This window comes from Manis pentadactyla, chromosome X (genome assembly GCF_030020395.1).
Source record: "Manis pentadactyla isolate mManPen7 chromosome X, mManPen7.hap1, whole genome shotgun sequence".
NCBI lineage: Eukaryota > Metazoa > Chordata > Mammalia > Pholidota > Manidae > Manis > Manis pentadactyla.
Genome location: NC_080038.1, coordinates 42944034 through 42963319, shown reverse-complemented (window position 1 = coordinate 42963319; position 19286 = coordinate 42944034). Strand labels below are relative to the sequence as shown.

Sequence of the window (19286 nt, the reverse complement as noted above, 5' to 3'; positions counted from 1 at the left end):
TGGTTGTTTAGCAGTCCTGGGCTTTCACTCCCTCCCGGTTCCAACTCCTTTCTTCCTGCCAAGTTTTGGGGTGGGGGAGCATTCGGGTCCCGCCTGGCCGCGGCTTGTATCTTACCCCCTTCGTGTGATGTTGAGTTCTCACAGATGTAGATGTATCCTGGCTGTTGTACTGCATCCACTGGTGTCTCTCTTAGGAATAGTTGTATTTATTGTATTTTCATAAATATATGTGTTTTGGGGAGGAGATTTCCTCTGAACTACTCACGCCACCATCTTCCCATGTTCCCCCTCAAGAGATCCTTTTTTCTCTGTTTTTTGGCTTCTTTGTTTTCTTGCTCCCTAATTTCCAGATCACATACAACTTTTTCAACCTGTGTAAGCCTGCTATTGATTCCGTCCATTGTATTTTTCATTTCAGATATTGTATGAGAGTGAGTTCTTACAACTTGGTGGGTTTCATTCCCAGGGTGTCAGAACTATGAGTACTATTAGGTGAATATCCCAGAACATATCTCTCATCTTTTACATGTATATCTTAGGATAGAAGTTTTCTGATCTCTAATGTATGACTGCCGATGTGAAGTCTTTGAGCACTTCCTGGGCATATGGCCCAGGATATGAGGTTTCTCTTTGTGCATTCATGTTTGCTTTGGTCAAATAATGGATCACCAAATATGGCCTCACCCTGTTCTTGGGACTTACAAATACGTTGTCTTAACCTCAAATAAAAAAGGACTTTGCAGGTATGTATTAGGTAAGCATCCTGAGATGAGGCAAGTATCTTGGATTATCCAGGAGGACTCCAATCATAAGGGTCTTTGTGTAAGGGAGGCAGGACCTTCAGGATCTCAGAAAACTAAGGGACTGTGTATTTTGAGCTGGAGAGGGTCATGTGATAATGGAGAGAGTTGAAGCTAAAACACTCAAATCCTGTGATCGCTTTGTAGGCTGTGCTGTAAGATGTCATGGCTGCCATCTGGTGTATTTTCTGGGTACTTTTTTCAGCACATGGAGTGTCTAGCTTGATTGTGGATGTGCATTGCAGGATTTGAAGTCTCTGATCTGTTTGTTTTGTATGTTCCAGGATGTGAGGTCTCTAAATTGTTCGTCCATGTATTTTGCTGGGTTGGAATTCTCTGACCTGCGTGTGGGTGTGAGTCTAGGCTGTGAAGTCTCTCACTAATCTTTTTGTCAGTGTACATCCCAGGACATGAGCCCTCTGATCTGTTTGTGGGTATATTCCCCTACATGTGAGAATTAACTGTCTCCATGTGTGATTTGTAGGTTTTCAGGTATCTGATCTGTTGGTCTCTGTCCAAGGATGAGACTCTCTGAGGTGTGTGAGTATGTTTCCCAACATGTGATTTCTCTAAGCCATTTGTGGGTATGTCTTCCAGAATATGTGTCTCTCTCCACTTTGTGTGTGTACTTTGCTTGTGGGAGGTCTCTGATCTGTTTGCAGCTATCTTCCTAGGATTTCAGGTCACTGATATGTTTCAGGGTATGTGTCTCAGGATCTGTTATCTATAGTCTCTTTGTGGGTGTAGTCCCCAGATGTAAGGTCTCTGACTTGTCTGTCTTATGTTCCAGGATGCAATGTTTGTGGTTTGTGGGTGAGTTTTGCAGGATTTTATGCCTGTGATCTATTTGAGGGTGAGTCCTAGGATATGAGGTTTCTGATCTGTTTCTGTGCATATTTCCCAGCATGTGAGGTCTGTGAACATGTTGTCACTGTATGTCCCAGGATGTGATATCTCTGATTTCTTCATCTGTATTGTCAAGCATTTGAGGTCTCTGATTTGTTTCTTGTTATTTGTTCCAGAATGTGAAATCCCAAACTGTGGGTATATATTCCAGTGTGTGTGGTCTCTGATCTGCTTGTGGGTGTATATGCCAGTGTTTGAGGTCTCTAATCTTTTTGTGCATTTATTCCCCAGGATTTTATAGTGTATTTCCTAGAATGTGCATCTCTCTGGTCTTTTTTAATGTATATCCCAGGGTAGGCGTATCTGACACCTTCATGGGTGCATGTCCCATGGTGTGTGCTCTCTTATGTTTTGTGGGTGTGTTGTAGGATATGAGGTCTCTGTTGTGATTGTGGGTGTATGTCCTAAGACATGAGTTCTCTGACCTCTTTTTGGGTTTATATCCTAGGATGAGAGGTCTTTCATCTAGTTCTGTGTGTATTTTGAGCTTGCAAGGTCTGTTACCCATCTGTGGGTATATGTCCGAGAAGTGTCTGATGTGTTTGAGGGTCTGTGTCCCAGGATGTCAGATTTGTTTGTGTGTGTGAGATGTCTGATCCCTTTGTGGGTGTATGTCTTAGGATGTGAGGGCTTGTTTTTGTATGTTTGTCAACAGCGTGAGGTCTCTAATCTGTTTGCGGCTCTATGTCCCAGACTGTCAGGTTCTGACCTGTATTTCTTTGTACCAGCATGTGAGGTCTCTGAGGTATTTAGGATTTATGTCCCAGGGTTTGAGTCTCTGGTCTCTTTGTGGGTGTAGGTCCCAATATATGAGGTCCCTGATCCATTATTTGATTTATTTCCTAGGATATGAGTGCTCTGGTCTGTTTGTGGGTATGTGCCCCACCATGAGAAGTATCTATTCTTTTTGTGTGCGTATGTTACAGGGATTGAGGTCTAAGGTCTGCTCGTAGGTATATATTCCAGGATGCTAGTTCTATGAAATATTTGTGGGTGTGTTTTTACGCATGTGTGATTTTTTATCTTTTTCTGCGTAGGTCACAGGACGTGAGGTCTGTTCTTTTAGGGTGTGTATTTCCTAGAGTGTAGAATCTCTGAGCTGTTTGTGTGTGTGTGTGTGTCCCAGGCTGTGAGGTCCCTGATCTGTCCGGGTGTATATGTCCCTTGATCTGAGGTCTCTGAATTATTTGATGTTCTGCATCCAGCATGTTAATACTTGGAATTAAATTTGGGGGTCTATAATCTAAGTCTCAGAAGGCTTTCTGAATCCTGGATTCTGGGGTTCTGAGCTTTTCTGGTCTACATTCCAGGGATGAGTGTATTCAGCTATTTGTGTGACTGTGTCTATTGGACTGTCTCTGAGCTATTTGGCCCCTGTGTCCTAGAATACGTGGTACCTGAGCTCTTTCGGTTTTGGAGTTCTTGTTCCTTGACCTGTTTGGGATGTATTTTCAGGTATGAAGTCTCTTCCTTTTGGGTGGTCTCAGTCCTTGAGTGTGATACATCTAACTCATTAGGGTTACTATTTTGTTCCAGGGTCACAGACTCTGAGCTTTTTATGGGGCACGGTGTGCCACTTAGTGAGTTTCCTGAGCTGTTTGGGGTCTTTATTCAGTGTGTTAATCTCTCAGTTCTGTGGTGGTCCCTGCAGAATATGGTGTCTCTGAATGACTTAGATGTCTCTCCTTTCAGGTATGAGGTGGCTGAGCTGTTTGGGGTCTGTGACCCTTATCTGAGGACTCTGATGTGTTTGAGTGTCTGTGCCCAGGGTGTCACCCCTCTGAACTGTTTTGAGCCCATGTTTCAGGGAATGAGTTCTCTGTGATGTGGGTTGTCCTTGGGTGTGATTTTTTTTGGAGCAGTTTCAGTATCTATGTCCAGAGTTTGAGGTCTTTCTACTGATGTCTTCCTACTATTTGGAGCCTCTGAGGGGCTTCACCCACTGTGCTCCAGAGTGTGAGATTTCTGATCTCTGTATCCCTTGCTTTTGAGGTCCCTAACTGTTGGGGGCTGTTTACAAGGGTGAGGTAGCTCCTGCTGGGGGGATCTCAGTCCCAGGGTATGAGGTCTTTCACTTACTAGGGGTCTATTTCCAGGGTTTGAGGTATCTGAGCAGTTTGGGGTTCTGTTACCAGTTTATGATGTCTCGGGTATTTGAGGGGTCTGTGTCCAGGTTGTTATGTCTCTGAGCTGTGTAGGGGTCTGTGTCCTTGGGTGTAAAGTTTGTTAACTCTGAGCATTTTGGCATTGTATGTCTGGTATGTGACATCTCTGACCTGCATGTCTGCTTTCCAGATTGTGAGGTCAATTAACTCTTATGGTGTGTTTGTCCCATAATGTGAGGTGTTGAACCATGTGGGCCTGTGTAGCCAACATGTGCTGTTTCTGAGGTTTTTGTGTCTGTATTCCAGGTTAGAAGTACTCTGAGCTGTTTAAGAGCCTATGTGCATGATGTGAGGTCCCCAAGTGGTTTTAGGTCTGTGTCCCAGTTATGAGGTCTCTCTGCTGTTTGTGGCACAGACTTTGAACAGAATGTAAGGTTTCTAGACTCTTTGGTGAGCTGTGTCCATGAGCATCGGATGTCTGAAATCTCTCTGGATATGAGTACAAAGTGGGAATTCCATGAATGCTTTTGGGGTCTGAGTCCAAGGTGTGACATTTCTGAGTCATCTGGAGGTCTGTGTTGAGTGTGAGAATTCCAAGTTCTTTGGGGATTTCAGCCGAGGATCTGAGGTTTCTAAGCCATTTGGAGTCTGTGTCCAGAATGTGTGATCTCAGAGTTATCTGGGGTCTGTATCACAGGGTGTGAAGTCTCTAAGCTATGTAGAGAGTATGTGTCCAGACTGAACCAGAGTGGGAAGCCTCTGAGCTGTTTGGAGATCTGTGTATGAAGGCTCTGAGCTTTTTTTTGGGAAACCTAGTCCAGTACATGACATCTATGAACAGGAATGTATTGAGGTTGCAAGGTCTATGAGCTGGTTTAGGGCCTGTGTTCTAGCATACGTGATTTTGGAGTTCTCTCGTATCATGGTTCAAGGTGTGAGGTCCCTGGGTGGTCTGGCGGTCTGAGAAGAGGGTGCTGTCTCTGAACTGTTTGCCCATCTTTATCCCAGTTTGTGAATTCTCTGAGAAAGTGGTGGGTCTTTATCCCAAGTTGTGAAGTCTCTGAGCTTTGGGTGGGGTCTGTAATCAGATTTTCAGGTCTCTCAGCTCTTCGGGTGTAAGGGTCAAAGTGTTGAATTACATGAGGCATTTGGTAGTCTTTCCTAAGACGTCCTATGAACAGTTTAGGGGTTTATGTCAGGTGTGAGTTCTCTTGAGCTATATCTACATCTGTTTCCCAGAGACAGAATTCCCTGAACAGGGTTTGTTTCCAGTCTGAGATCTCTAAGCCCTTTGGGCATCTGTGTCCGAGACTGAAGTCTCTTGTTTGTGGCATGTGCTCTAGGGAATGTCTCTGGGATGTTCAGTGCTCTATTTTCTGAGTAACTTGGGGGATCTGTGTCCAATGTATGAGGTTTTGAAAGCATTTAGGGGCCTGTGTTCAGAGGATGAGGTCTCTCGGAGTTTGGGCAGTCTGTGTCCGGGGTATCACATCTCAGCTGTTTGGGGTATGTCCCAGGGTGTGAGGTCTCCAAGCAGTTTGGGAACCGAGGATCAGTGGGTGAAGGTTCCAAGTTGCTTGCGTGGCAGTATCCCAGGTTGTGAGATCTGTGTGATGTTTGCAAATCTCTCATCCAGAAAGTTGTCTGATGCATTTGGGGTCTGATTCCCAGCATTTGAGGTCTCAGTGCTCTGTGGGAGTCTGTATTCCAGTTTCAGTGTAGCCTGTAATTTTAGGGTGTGTGCAGGTATGAGATCTGAACTGTATAGAGATATATATCCCAGGTGTAAGGTCTCGGATGTGTCTCAGTCACTACCCCGGGTATGAGGTCTATGAGCTGTTTGGAGGCCTGTCCTAGCTGCCCTGTATGTGAGGTCTCTGAGCAAAAACAAAGGGTACTGGCTCACATTCAGGTTAAGGGATGATAAAAGTGTATTTGAAGCATCATTATTTCCTCTGCTTTATACCCTGGCACATATAGGTGCTCAATAAATATTTGCAGAAATAGCCTCCCCCAGCACACACACTTTTCTCTTTGAATGCACTCAGCAGGCTTTGGGTTCAAAGCCTCTTAATTGCAGAGAGGGTCCAGCTAGAATTCTGTATTTCTGTATCCTCATTTCATTTATTTCTCTGGTTATTTTTGCTTGTTCATGGCAAGTGATAATGGTTTTTTCATTCAGACAATGGATTTAGCTTGCTTTTTCAGTGCATTTAAAATTTAAGTATAAAAAAGCAAGCTTATTTTAGGTCAAGATATATGCAGATGATGATGCAAGAAGTGCAGTGTGGGAAGCGATAATTAAATGGCTGAGGTTTGAGTAACACACTCCTGGGCACCCCACCTCCTGGCCTCAGCTTCCAACCCCCACCTGCACCATGCCTTCAATCCCCACACCTTGGTTTGTTCAGTCAGTAATTCATTTTATTGATGTCTACCCCAGGCTGGGTAGGGCTGAGGGATATACAGAGGAGAATCAGATTCAGCCCATTCCTGAAGGTCAGCCTGGGGGCGGAGAGCATGGACACACAGACACACACACACACGCAAACAGACACACAGATCCAGCATCTGGTGGCAGGGCACACAGCCTCATGTAGGGGCACTCTGGGCACAGGTAGTCTGGGAAGGCTTCCTAGAGAAAACCTCACAGGGGTAGCAAGGGGCGAAAGCCTTCACCTTTTGTACGTTTGTGGCCAGGTAACTTTTTGAGTCCAGTGGACCCAAGGTGAGTGCAGAGGGCTGGGGGCTGGGGCTGGCAGGCAGCACAGGCTTCCTGCTTAACTCACCACACCCCCATTCTCGGCCTGTACTTTTGTCTTCTGCCACAGGGCTCTTTCCTGGGATCCACCTCCATAGTTTTCAAGGCTTCCCTGAGACAATCCACATGGACCAGGTGCTCTGCCCAGTCAGTGCCTGACACCTCACCAGCACCCCATCAATGCACATTTTCATCCTAAGTGCTATCTATACAGCCTAGCTAGGGCTCTGTTCCAGCTCTGAGTAGTCCCAGCAGTCATCACACCACAGGTCAGGGCTCCCAGTGCCCTCTGAGCTCCAGAAAGCCCTGAGTGCCTTCTATGCTCTCCCAAAGGCAGAGCTGCGTCTCAGCCCACGTTAAGGGCTGGAAAAGTCTGAACCACCTACCCATCATGGTCAGTGGGCCAGGAGCATCCAGACCCCTTCCAGTAGCATATGGGTGTCCACTTCTCAGATGCACAGCCCTGAGACCCTACAGCTCTTAGGCCAATGCTAGCTGGCGCTTGAGCATGAGCAGAAACCAGACTAAGCCCCCAGCCCTGGAGACCTCCTTTCTTTCACAAGCACAGAATTTCTGTGGTAGGGAAATCAACCAGGCTGGGAACTCTGGGCTCTGATGTCACCCTGCCCTGGGGCTGCTTCTCCACACCCTCAGGGCAGTAGGGAGAGGGCCTACACAAGACCCCTCAAGCTCTAGGCAGAAGCAGGTACAAAAGCAGATGTCTTTCTATTCTGGGGCTGGGCTGGGGCTCACCCTATGGACCTACCTCCTTGACAGGCCAGGAATGCCAACTGCAGAAAGCTCTGGTGTTGAAAAATTATTTCTGAAGGTAGGCTGGGTGGGGGGTTGTTAAGTGCAACCCACAGATGGGGCCAGGACAGGCAGAGGGGACTCCCAGAGTCAGTCCTCACTGCAGCCCCACAGCCCTGAGCATGGGGCACGTGGGGGGCAGCAGGAGGCCCTGGCAGTTATTCCTCAATAGGAGGGCAGAAGTGGGTGGGTGGGGTGGGAGGCTTCAGGCCCCCATGGTCAGTCTGGCCTGACTCCAAAAGGCTAGAAGAGGTATTTGCGGCAGGATGCAGTCCCACACTTGCACTCGATACGGACACGCTTCTTGGGGGAGCCAGGGAGCCCGGCCAGGCCAAAGTTGGAGTCCATGCGGGTGCTCTCCATGTCCACTGGGTCCACTGTAGAGTCACAGCCAGGGAGGGTGGGGAAGGAGGGGATGGTTAGAAGGCCTAGGTGTTGGGTCCAGCTGCCCTTTTTACCAGGAGACCCAGAGAGAGCAGGGCTGGGGCTGGGGTCAGGAGTGGGGCATGGGGTCGGTGGTTTGGGGCTAGGGCCAGGACTCAGCACTGAAGGGGTGCTCAAGTTTAGGAAGATGGCCAGGGGCTCGGGAGAGGCAGGGGGCTGTCAGAGGTTACCAGGAGGGTCATGTCAGGCTCAGAAATGGAGGGTCACCTGGACATCCAGAGGGGCATCTCAACTCTCCTGCCAAAGATCCCCCCTCAAGTGTCTCAGAGGTGGCTAGTTTGTCAAGAAGGGGATTGGATGGAGGCCACAAGGGTGTCCAGAGGCTTGGAATGAGGAAGGCCAAAGGGGGTTAGGAAGAGGAAGGGTTGGGGAACTGGGGAGATTCAGGTAAGACCGAACTCAGGAGAAGTGCCTTAGCTATCCAGCCAAACGTCCTCCACCAGGAGCCCTGGGAGAAGCTGGTATGAGTATCTCAGGACTGGGGTCCAGGGGCTGGTCATGAGGGGACCCCCAAGGGGTGTGCAGGGGTCAAGGAGTCCAGATGGGAGGCGGAGGGTCAGGAAGAGCATCTTAAAGTTCCTTGGGGAAGGGTCCTCGTGTCTCACATCACTGTGTGCCCCTGGCCCGAGTCCCTTGCCACCCCCACCTTGCATGTTGTAATCAAAGGTAAGCTCCTCGCCTGCCCGGATAGTTCTCGTGGCAAAGAAAGCGATGCGGGGCAGCCGCTCATCAAGGTTGTCTATGAAGACGTTGTATACCTGGAGGTTGGGGTCACACTGGGCAAAAAACAACAGCAGGAGGGTGAGGAGGGGCCCCAGCCTGCTCCTCCCAACCCCCCTCCCGCCTGCAGGGTACCCACACTGTGGTTGACAAAGTGGGAAATGTTGCCATAATAGGCAGCATCCACTGTGTACACATCCTCCACGTAGTCCAGGTCGAAGAGATAGGTGGCGCCCTGGCGGTCGTAGATCTGGCCCCGCCGCTCTGCCTCCTCTGAGGTAATGATCTGAGAAGAGGGCCATGGGGAGGGGAGATTGGCCAGAAGTCTCAGGAAGGCCAGTGCAGCTCCTGAGCCCCAGCCTGGCCTCTCAAGAGGAAAGCAAGCTAGCAAAGTGGCACCCCTGCCCCGTGGCTGGCTCAGGAAGGACAGCAGGCACAGAGACACGGGAGGTGGTGATGCAGAGGGCCTGTCAGTCCTTCTTGGGAGACTGGGCCTCAGTTGCCCGCCACCCATCCCTTCTCAGGCCTCTGGGTAGCATGGGGAGTTTCCTAGTGGTGGGCCATGGCTGGCCACAAGGTACAGTAGTGAGAGAGACACCCATAATGGGACAGAGTGAGCAGACCCAGATCAAGAGCAAGAAAAAAAGATCCAGAGCTCACTGAGAGAGGTGGGGAGAGCGTGGAGAGAGAGGCTGACAGCTTAAGAGCAAGTGTGGGAGCCAGCACCAGAGAAGCAAGCATGCAGGGCTGTGCAGGCAGCAAGGACATGGAGCAGGGAGAGAAGGAAGAGACGGAATGGTGGGAAGAGGGGGACAAAATGAATGGGAAAGAGATGCAAACAAGAGAGCTAGAGGCAGAGCGCTGGAAACAAGACTCTTAATATGGAAGACCTAGGTCCAGAGAGAAGACCAAGACCACTGAGACAGTCTGAGATCGCAAGGAAGGCTGAGGCCAAAGCCTCAGAGAGAGAAGGAATATGAAAGGGAGGAGCTGAGATCACACGTGAGGACCCTGCCCTTGGCCCTGACACAGTGCAGTGCCAACAACTGGGACTTCAGACAGCAGGAGGCCTCCCCTCCTGCCCCCTGGGTCCCCCACTGTCCTCAGAAACTCGAGGCTGTAACGCCATGCTAGCCCCATCCTGCCCCTTGCCTCCCACATGCTGGCGGTGGGTTCTCCACCTCCCCCTGCCCCACCAAATCTCTCCTCTCCATCCCTCATGTCTTCTCTAACCCCCAGGCCAACCACAGTCTTCCAGTAATCCCCAAGTGGAGCCAGTCATGCCCATCTCTGAGTAAGAGGCCCCTCAGCACCCAAGACTGCTCCCTCCTCAGCCTAGCCTGCCTCCAGACCAGGGCAGACCTGATTCTCCACTCCTGGGCTTCCTGCTACCTCCACCCACCTGAGACAAGTGCCCACACAGTGCACAGCACACAGCAGACACGCCATAAATGCCTTTTATTTTTGGTCTGCTTTCTAGCCTGGTGACCTGTCCTGTGTCCAGCAGCAGGCCTACATGCGACTCAAACACTGCCCCCATACACACACACTCCTTCCTTTCCTCTCCCTTGGTCAGAGACCCACTGCCCACCACCACCCCACTGCCGACACTGGACACAGACCCTAACCCACCCCAGCCTCCTTCCTCACTCACCCTTATACCCGCCGGTGACCATGTTCTCTCTACTTTCAGTTTTGACCACCCTCCGTTTTCTCCAGCCAGGATGGAGAAAACATGCCTCACACCATCACCTCCAGCCTCTGCTACAGGCTAAATGCTGATCAACAATGGCTTGAGAAGACCAGCATCTACCCCTTGAGTCATGCTGCTCACTGCCAGGCACTCCAACTCCATTCCCTAAGGAACTTGGCTCTCCCACACTCCAAATTTTTGCCTGTTTGTTCACTCATTCATTCAGTGGATTTTTATGAGGCCTACCCTGTGCCTGATCCCAGGGGTCAGGGGCCAGTGTCAGCTGGGGTCACAGTATGGTGACAGAGAAGTGGACTCAGACACCCACTGTGCGAGAAGCTGATCAAGAAACCCAGTGCTTAGGGTTCCCAGGGCAATGGAAAAGAGATACACCATCTAAAGCAAGGTGCAGATTATAAAAGGGCTTTGAAACCCGATTTAAGAGTGTTACTCCTCTTGAGGGACACAATGGAAGCCACAGAAGCATTTTGAGGAGTACATCAAGGTCAATCTCCCTCTGCCTCCCAGAGAACATGCACTCTTCCTTGTGGCATCAGCTCCAACAGGTAACACTTCTGTGTGCAGCCATCCTGAGCCTCCCACGTCCCCCCACAGAAGCAGCTGCCTCTGGGAAATGCTGGGATCAAAGGGCAGCCTCTGCTGGGCTGCTGAGCTTAATGGGTGGTGCCTGAGTCATCTCCTTTTACCCCTTCCTGACCAGAGGGAATGCCTCACATCTTCCCCAGTCTTCATCTGCCGGCCAGTTCTGCCCCTACCTGCTCCGTGAGTCTCACCAGGAGTGAGTCACATGGCAAACCCCACGACACAAACGGTTCCTTCTGTCTTCTTTTCAGTCCCACTTTAAGGGTTGGTGTGCCCTGAAAACGGAACAAACCAGTCCATATCCCTGTTCCCTAGCAGCTCTCCAGTGACTGGAAAAGATCCATGGGCTATAAGCTGGCAGTTTGGGAAGGATATCGATGTGAATGGGGAACAAGGAGACTCGAAGTCTGGTCGCTGCTCTGCCCCACCTGGATATGGGATCCTGAATGTTCTCTCCCTGTTTACTCAGCCAAAAACAAAACCAAAAATACTCTACCAGATCTACCAATTTTAGACCCTTGGGCCTTTTTAACCTACTTTACTATCCTGGTAACTCTGAGGACACAACACCTCCCTAGGCCTCAGTTTTCTCATCTATACGATGGGGACAATGACAATAATCCCAACCTGACAGGGGCTGTTGTAAAGATCCAACGATATCAGGGATGTGACAGCTGTTTCTATTTTTTAGTTGGGACATGAGCAACGCTAGGAGTGGTTATGAGTACTGTTATCTCATCCAAATCTAACATGCTCCCTGATTAAGTGCCCTTTCCCAAGAAAGGAAAAACTGCTAATTAAATAATGACATGCCATCATTTAATTAAACTAATTAAGTGAGACCTTCATTTCAGAACTGTTAAAATGTGAAGAAAATGCATGTTAATGGATAAAACAGGCTCTCATTCTTTGCTGGGTAAGGCTGGGGATGTTCTGACGGAAAGTGGATGGGTGAAAAGGGGAGGAAGGGTGCTCCCGTGGAAGGATTGTTAGTGCAGAGGAGGAGAGGCATGAGAGCGAATGCTGTGTCTGGAATGTAGGATAGCATGGTGAACCGGTATGGGGTGTATGTCCTCGATTACATAACACCAGACAGGGTTGGGGACAGCCATACATAATCAAGTAAATACATACTTCTGCAATGAAGTTTATGAATAGTCACACCAAGTAGTACAGACAGATCATAAATAGGCCCATATCAGGTCTGGTTGGATTCTGTGGACACATGAGTTACAAAAAACTTCTGGTTTTCTGAGCATTTTGAAATTCTTGAATTTTGGACTGTAATGGCTAACATTTATTAAAGACTTAACTGTTCAGGTACTTCTTCAAAGAGCTTACATACTCATTTAATTCTTATAACAAGTGTATGGGGTGGGTACTGTTATCATTTCCATTCTACAGATTAGCAAACTGAGCCACTGCAGTGGAGCTAGGATTCAACCTTGGGCAGTCAGTCTCCAGGGCCCACCCTCCTGACCACTTGTCCATGTTGTCTCCTCACAGTAGGATGCAGGAAGAGGAGTTTAGTTCCAGCAGTGTCTGGGGGCCTATGGTGCCATCAGGAGGCCCCAGAGATCTCAGGGTATCAGAGGAGGGCCTGCAAGTCACTGAATGTGGCAGGAGGGAGGCCTAAAAATAGCTTAAAGAGTGTGTGCAGAGTGGGAAGAATGGGGACAGGGAGTGAAGCCCCTAGAAGTTCCAATGTTTACAGCATGAAGCAGTAAGGACCCTAAGGCAGAGCTGCCCAAGCAGTATCTGGACCACGGGATTAGTGGGGGGTGGCTGCAGGCTCTGCCACTTCCTCGCCTGTCAGACTTCTGTGTTGTAAACAGCTGCTTCTCGAGATTGTCAGTACAGTGAGGCTAGAGACACACCTTGCTCTGGACGTCCTCTAGAAATGTCAGGCTCCTATGGGGCTGGACACCTCCTCCATACCAGTGATATCCCTCTGAGGTGTTAACATCTCTACACTGTTTGGGTCCCTCTGAGCTCTGGACATCTCCTCCAAAGTATCAGGACACCAAGATGTGACCACTTCCTCCAGGCTATCAGAGTCCTCTTAGGTGTGGATCCGATCTCCTTCAGACTGTCACATTCCCTTTAGGGCGAGGACACTTCTTTTTCCTGACTGTCAGGACAGTGTGGGTATAGACGCTTCCTAAGTCAGACTTCCAGGGTCCTCTGCAGTGTGGAGAGCTCACCCCCTTCGTCCAGGTCACTCTAGGACGTGGCCACCTCTTCGTGTAGATTGTTAGTCCTCTCTCCCCAGACTTACTGGAACCCTCTGGGGTGTGGCTACATCCTCCTTACTCCAGACTGTCAGGTCCTTTGACATGTGCACATTTCCTCCACTAGACAATCAGGATTACCTGGGGGTGTGGCCATCTCCTCATCCAGACTATCAGGGTCCTCTACAGGACCTCTACCTCTAGACTGTCTCTACCCCCAGGGTTATGACCCTCTCTACTTCATAGTTCGTCAGAGCGGGAGCCTCTCCTCTTTATCAGTGTCATTACTACAGTGCAGACATCCTCAGGTGTGTGTCCCTTAGGCCAGCTTCTGTTACTTCCCAACCATACCACACCCCTAAGAGACCTACAGACACAGAAAGGCATTTGGGATTGTCACTGTGACAGGGCACACTCACAGATTTGAATGGTCAAGGTCCAGGGATGTTCGGTGTTCCTGAACACTGAGATACATGAGATGGCCCTACATAACAAAGAATTGCCCTACCCCAAATGCCCACGACGATCCACCTTAGAACGTGACACACGCTACGGCAGACACTTGATAGTTATTCACCCAAACCCTTTTTGTTTTTCACGGGGGCACACAGCTAAATCATACTTCCCAGGTGCTCCCTTGCACCATGGTAAGGCCAGTGACTCAGTTCCAGCCAGTGGGTGTGGGCAGAAGTGATGTGCACTGCATCCAGGCCTGGCGCATTAGAAACCTCCACTTCTACCCCTACTCTTGGCCCACTTGCCAGGCAATGCCAAGGATCAGATGCAGCTCCAAGGCTCTAAGGCACAGAAAAGGCACAAGAGGGAAAGAGCCTGGGTGGTCACACCACCATGTAGGATATGACTCAAAAACCCACGTTAGACTGGGACAGGAGCAAACAGACTTCTACTGTGCAAAGGCACTAAGATTTGGGGGTTGTCTGGTATGGCAGCTAGCCTGCCTAATACACCTGGCCTTTCCCCAGTTTCCTCTAAGTCTAGAGGTAGCAGCAGCCAACCTCCACAAGGCATGTCTACAGCCTACTCAGACTATTTGTGTTCCTTTTGTGCAGATTAGTGAAAGATGCTCCTTCTGGGCAGACACTGCTTGGTGATAAGCTGGACCCTTGTGAAATGAGAAGAGGAAGTGCCTCTTTCAAGTGACACAATCCTGTACAGACCACATGGCCTGTTAAAAGGGATGCTGCCTGGATTTCAGTTCCCACTTTCCTCTGTGCTAGGCACCCTTATGCAGTCAACCCAGTTCAAAAGTATTTCAATGTGCTTTGAGCCACCAGCTTGGAATACCCCTGCCAGGGTGTCCCTGTCACACTCGGGTTAATGCCACCCTGGCCTTTCCCACGGTGAAAGCAGAGAAGCTGCAGGCACACAGAGAGGTGAGCTGGGTGCACACAGTGGTAACACATGGTGGAAAGGGCAGCACACACACATATATACGCCCAGGCCCTGCTCCCTACCTCTCCCACGTACTCCATGACAAAGCTGTTCTTGCGGATCTTCTCCAGTGTGCGGACACCCCAGCCACGCCCATCATCCGTGCGGAAGATGCAGAGGTCATAGCGTATGCCCTTCTGTACCACGCGGTTGGGGCAGTCATAACCACAGCGGCAGCGGGAGTTGCACTCATAGATAGGCAACCCGGCACGCAGCCGCACCTGACCCTGGTCATTGTAGGCAAACTTGTGCAGTGAGGCCCCGGGGCAGCAGCCGCCAGAAGGTGCCCACAGACAGTCCTGGCACTCACAGCCCACGGCCACCTGGTTGAGGGTGATGCCCTCACCAACACGGTACTCGTTGATATACACAAAGGCCCGTGGGGGGCCGTCCAGGTCCACTTCATTTTCCACAGTGATGCATCCCAGATGGCTGCGCTTGGCATTGAGCTCCTGCTCCCAGCGCTGCAGCGCCCGCCTCTGCTTGGCTTTCTGTACAAGGTAGTTGGCCAGGCTTGGGTCCAGGTGCCGGGGTGGTTTAGATCGGTGGTGCCGCCGAAGCAGCTCCCTTTCTAAGTCTTTATGGAACTGTTTGAGAATGCGCACACACTTCAGATTCTGCCGTGGCTCCCAGGTGCTCTCTGAGTCTGGGTATCCACGCCATTTTACCAGGTAATACTCCTGCTCCTGTTGTGGGGGGGGCAGGGGGATGGGGCACTGTAAGTGGCAAGACCCTTGGGCAGCCCTTGCAGGACTTTCCTCCCAAGCCAAGATATAACACCCAAACCACTCGGCTCCCTTTTCTGGAATGACTCCATGCAGTGGTTAAAAAGCATGTGCTCTAGAGTGAGTATCACTAGGCTCAAGTCTTGCTCTCCCCCTTACTATATGTCTAAATTCCAGCTCCTAGTTTCATCTCCCAAACCTACTCCCCACTCTGTCTTCCCCATCATCAGCTCCATCTTTCTAGCAGTCTGGGCCCCAACTCTTCGAATCATCCTTGACTCCCTTTTCTTATTCCCCACATCCACCTTCAGCAAATCCGGCCAGCCCCACCTTTGGACTACATCCAGAATCCAACCACTTGGGCACTTCAAACCATGGTCACTGCCACCACCTAATCACTAGCATGGACTGCAGTACTGGCCTCCTCACTGGTCCCCTTGCTTCCACCCTCGCCTCCTACGAGTCTGTTCTCCGCACAGCAGTCAGAGGGTCATTTCTTGCTGAGAGGCAGTTATAAGAGAGTTTAACTACACAGACTCTACACCTTGGGCACAAATCCTGAATCTGCCATTCCCTAGCTGTGTGGCCTGAGGCAAGTTACTTAACTTTGCTAAGCCTTGGTTTTCTCATCTGTAAATAAGGTGAAAAGATGGTGTTTTTCTAGAATTCATTATGTAGCAGGTACTGTTCTAAGCAACTAATGGGAATTATTAACTAATTTAATCCCCACAACTCTGTGAGGTCGATACTACTAATCTTCCTGATTTTACAGATGAGGAAAATGAAATACAGAGAACCTGGGTAAGTATCCTGGGATTGCACAACCAAGATTTGAACCCAAGCATGCTGGCTCCAGTCTGTTCTCTTAACTATCTTGCCATTACCTCCTCTGACAACAGTTCCCACTTCACAGCGTGGCTGGGGAAATTAAATGAGTTTCTGAGAGGAAGTGCCTGACACACTGAAAGTGCTCAATAACCATTAGCTATCATCAGCTCCACTCCTGGGCTCAGCATCTCAAACTATGCAATTGTTTTGTATTCCTACGGTGGTGGGAAGAGAGACTTATTTGGGGATGCATTCTGCCTCCTGCCCCCCTCAGAAAGCCACTTAGTTTCCCTACCTATAAAATGAGGATGGTAAGAGAAGCCTACTAATCCTATTTTTTTTAAGATCAGAATAGAAAGTTCCCTTTGGAAACAGATATGAGCAGTGGGAGGCAAGGGGGTAGGAAGCCAGCTTCCTTGAGACACCCCCACCTGGGCCACGGTCACCCCAGACTCACGCGTATCTTCTTGTAATCACACAGGTACTCGACTTCAAAGTCATAGAGGTTTCTCTTAGAGATGCCAAGGGCAGGGCAGGAGAGCTTGGCCAGGCGGCACAAATCCTGTAGCTGATTCCAGGATGACTTGCAACACACACTGCAGCCTAGAACAAGAGGGCCAGAAAAAAACATTACTGGGCATTCTGGAGAGGCCAGGGGTCAAAGTGGACCCCAAATCCTCCCTGGGACTTCCAAAGGACTGCCTGAGTTGGTGAAATTTAATCCACAGGCCTTCCCAATGCTAAGACCCTTCTACAACAAAAACATAACAGTTTCTTCAACCCCAATGCTCCCTGCCCAGAGCTACCCCTGGCGCAGCCGACCTCAAAGGATAATCTGCTGCATGGATTGCCCTAAAGGAATCTATTCCGAGAGCTTCCAACCCCCTCTATACTATTCCTAAAACCTGCCTGCAAACCAGCCTTGGGTTCAGGACCTAATCATTCTCCCCACTTTGCAAAAGAAAGACAACAACCCCCACCTCAGTAGGGTGCATTGCCCCAAGAGGGTGGGTGGGGATAGGATTAAAACCTCTGGGGACACCAATCAAAGGCATAACTGGAAAGACTGGTCCACAGTCCCTTATCTGAAACTCCTGAGGCCAGATGTGTTTTGGAATTCAAATTTCTTTGGATTTTACCCATGTAGTTCTAGGTATATCCTGTTCATCACTGAAAACCCCCAGTGTGGTCAGGGGTAGCAAGCTGTAATCAAACGTATTAAGAGTTCTACCACAAAAACCTAATTTTTCACATTCAGTAGGAGAAATAAAGATTCAAGATCGTCGCACTCAACAGTCCCACCTTATAGTCTAGTTTTGCCACTGGATGGTGCCAAATTTAAGTTTTCAGGACTTTTTACATTTCAAAGTTATGAACAAGAGATTGTGGAGTGGTATTAGATTACAGGAAGCTTTCTTGATTAGTCTGGGTGCTGTTAAAAAAAAACCACACGGTATATTTTTTCACATTGCATTCTGACTTTATCTCATCCACATTTCTGTGAAGGGTAAAGCTCACCCAAATGGGTATTCTCTGAATTCAAGAACAACAAAACTGTATAGGTACATGGCAATGATTCTTCTAAATATACCTAGGATGTTTCCTGTGTTACTCCAAATTTTCAAGACACACAGATTAAAAGGAAAAAAAAAAGACTTTTGACAGATTCAGGGCATTCTTAATGTGCTTTCTTAATGTGCTTTAGAAGCCATTTTATCAAATCATTTCACAGAACACTTGTTCCAAACGTAGTCAGTCCTCATTCTATTTTTAATATTTTCCACCTCCTATACAAAAATCAAACATTTAAACTTATGATGAAAAGCTCTAGATGTCAACCTTTTATTTCGTGGGCACTTCCCCCTCTCCACTTAGGCAGGCCTAGTGGAGACTCACCCTGTGCCTATGTTTTCCTTTATGACGCCTTTTTCTTTCAAACCCTTTAACTTACATTTGAAACCCCACTAAAGTGGTCCAAGTAACATCTCCAGCTACTGGCTCCGTACTGACCACAGGTGGATTCTCCCACCCATCAGAGTCTCCCCTCACACTTGTGGAACCCATCCACCCCACAGCTGTCCTCACCCAGAGGAGCCCCCACAAAAAACATACTGAGAAAGTCACCCCTCTTTCCTTGCACACGAGGGAGTCCAGCTGTCCCAAAGGGGAAGCCCCCTTTCTCTCTTCCTGGGGGCGGCCTCTCTACTGCAAACCCTCCCTCCATCACGGTGAGAGGAAATACCCTCCCCATGAAGAGTTCCCTGGCCCCCCACTCTGGAAAAAAGGTCCATCCCCTTCCCTTCCCTCCCCTTCCGGCGTCTCGCGTGGACACCAAGAGGGTAACGGTCACTGGAGGCCGATTTTCCCGCGCGCGGGCGCGGACTCCACGACAAGCCCCCGCGGGTGCGCGCGCCGTACCCTCGCGATCAAAGGTGCGCGACCCCCTCTCGGGTCCCCACTTAGCCCCGCGCCCGCGGCTTTCCGAGGCACGCGCCCCCTCCTCTCAGCCCCGCCCAGCCCCGCGCACCAGGCCCGCGCTCCCTGAGCCCCATCCTTTCGGTGCCGGGCTTCCGGTTCCCGGCTCCGTGGTCTCGGGCGCCGGAGTCCCGAGCCCGCGACGCCACCCCTCAAGCCCATTCGGCCCGGCCAGCGGGCTCGCGCCGCTGCCGCCAGTGCTTCACCTTTTAAATTTTCCGCCATCTTTCCCCACGGCTAACGACATTCGGGCCTAACCGGCCTCGCGAGAAGCTAGCTCGCGCGGGCGTGGCCGAGAACACGCAGCCTATTGGCCGTGGAGCGCTGAGAGCAGCTCCCGCGCGGACCAACCGGTGAGCCGTGACCGGACCCCTCCCCGCTACTCTGCTCGGTCCCGAAGGCGGGGGCTCGCCGCGCTTTCCCAGAGTGCGTCCGGGCGACGGCGGCGGCGGCGGCGGCAGCTGAGGTTGCCGGAGGCTCTGCCTGTACGTCGGTGTATCTGCCCTGGTGTCAGCCAATCACATTGTCAGCCAGACGGACGGGGGAGATTCTCTATCCTGTCAGACCCCCAATTACCACCGTCAGTCAATCCATCAGCACATGTTAACCGCAAGCAAGCCGTGGCTCCTCGGATGGACTAATGCCGTTAACGCTCAGTCCTCTAAATCGGACTAGGGGTCCGTCCTCACAGTCAACTGTTTCATCAGCCCCTCCCTCCATTCACGCTAGCAGT

General features: G+C 50.1%; 1 protein-coding gene across 3 annotated transcripts; it reads right to left on the bottom strand.

Annotated features, from left to right (window-relative positions):
• Positions 1 to 6213: 6213 nt before the first annotated feature.
• SUV39H1 (SUV39H1 histone lysine methyltransferase) lies at positions 6214 to 18956 on the bottom strand. 3 transcript variants are annotated; one of them, XR_005031135.2, is made up of 7 exons: positions 18760 to 18953; positions 16536 to 16681; positions 14549 to 15211; positions 8686 to 8832; positions 8473 to 8602; positions 8034 to 8149; positions 7633 to 7759 (listed from the first exon to the last, which is right to left on the bottom strand). XR_005031135.2 is itself a non-coding variant. In XM_036917192.2 (6 exons), exons 1-6 carry the CDS (start codon positions 18776 to 18778, stop codon positions 7626 to 7628), a joined length of 1239 nt encoding a protein of 412 aa, XP_036773087.1. In that variant the 5' UTR covers positions 18779 to 18951; the 3' UTR covers positions 6214 to 7625. The 3 variants fall into 3 exon arrangements, 1 of the variants encoding a protein (XP_036773087.1); XM_036917192.2 differs by lacking the exon at positions 8034 to 8149 and having other exon boundaries at positions 6214 to 7759; positions 18760 to 18951; XR_008995061.1 differs by having other exon boundaries at positions 7742 to 7759; positions 8034 to 8602; positions 18760 to 18956.
• Between the last annotated feature and the right edge of the window lie 330 nt (positions 18957 to 19286).

What these genes read in the sequence shown, in the direction of transcription:
- SUV39H1 (XM_036917192.2), bottom strand. An exon ending in GTGATTACAAGAAGATACGC is followed by an intron (nt 15,212 to 16,535) that starts GTGAGTCTGGGG and finishes CCCCCACAACAG; the next exon opens with GAGCAGGAGTATTACCTGGT. An exon ending in CCCACTTTGTCAACCACAGT is followed by an intron (nt 8,603 to 8,685) that starts GTGGGTACCCTG and finishes TTTTTTGCCCAG; the next exon opens with TGTGACCCCAACCTCCAGGT.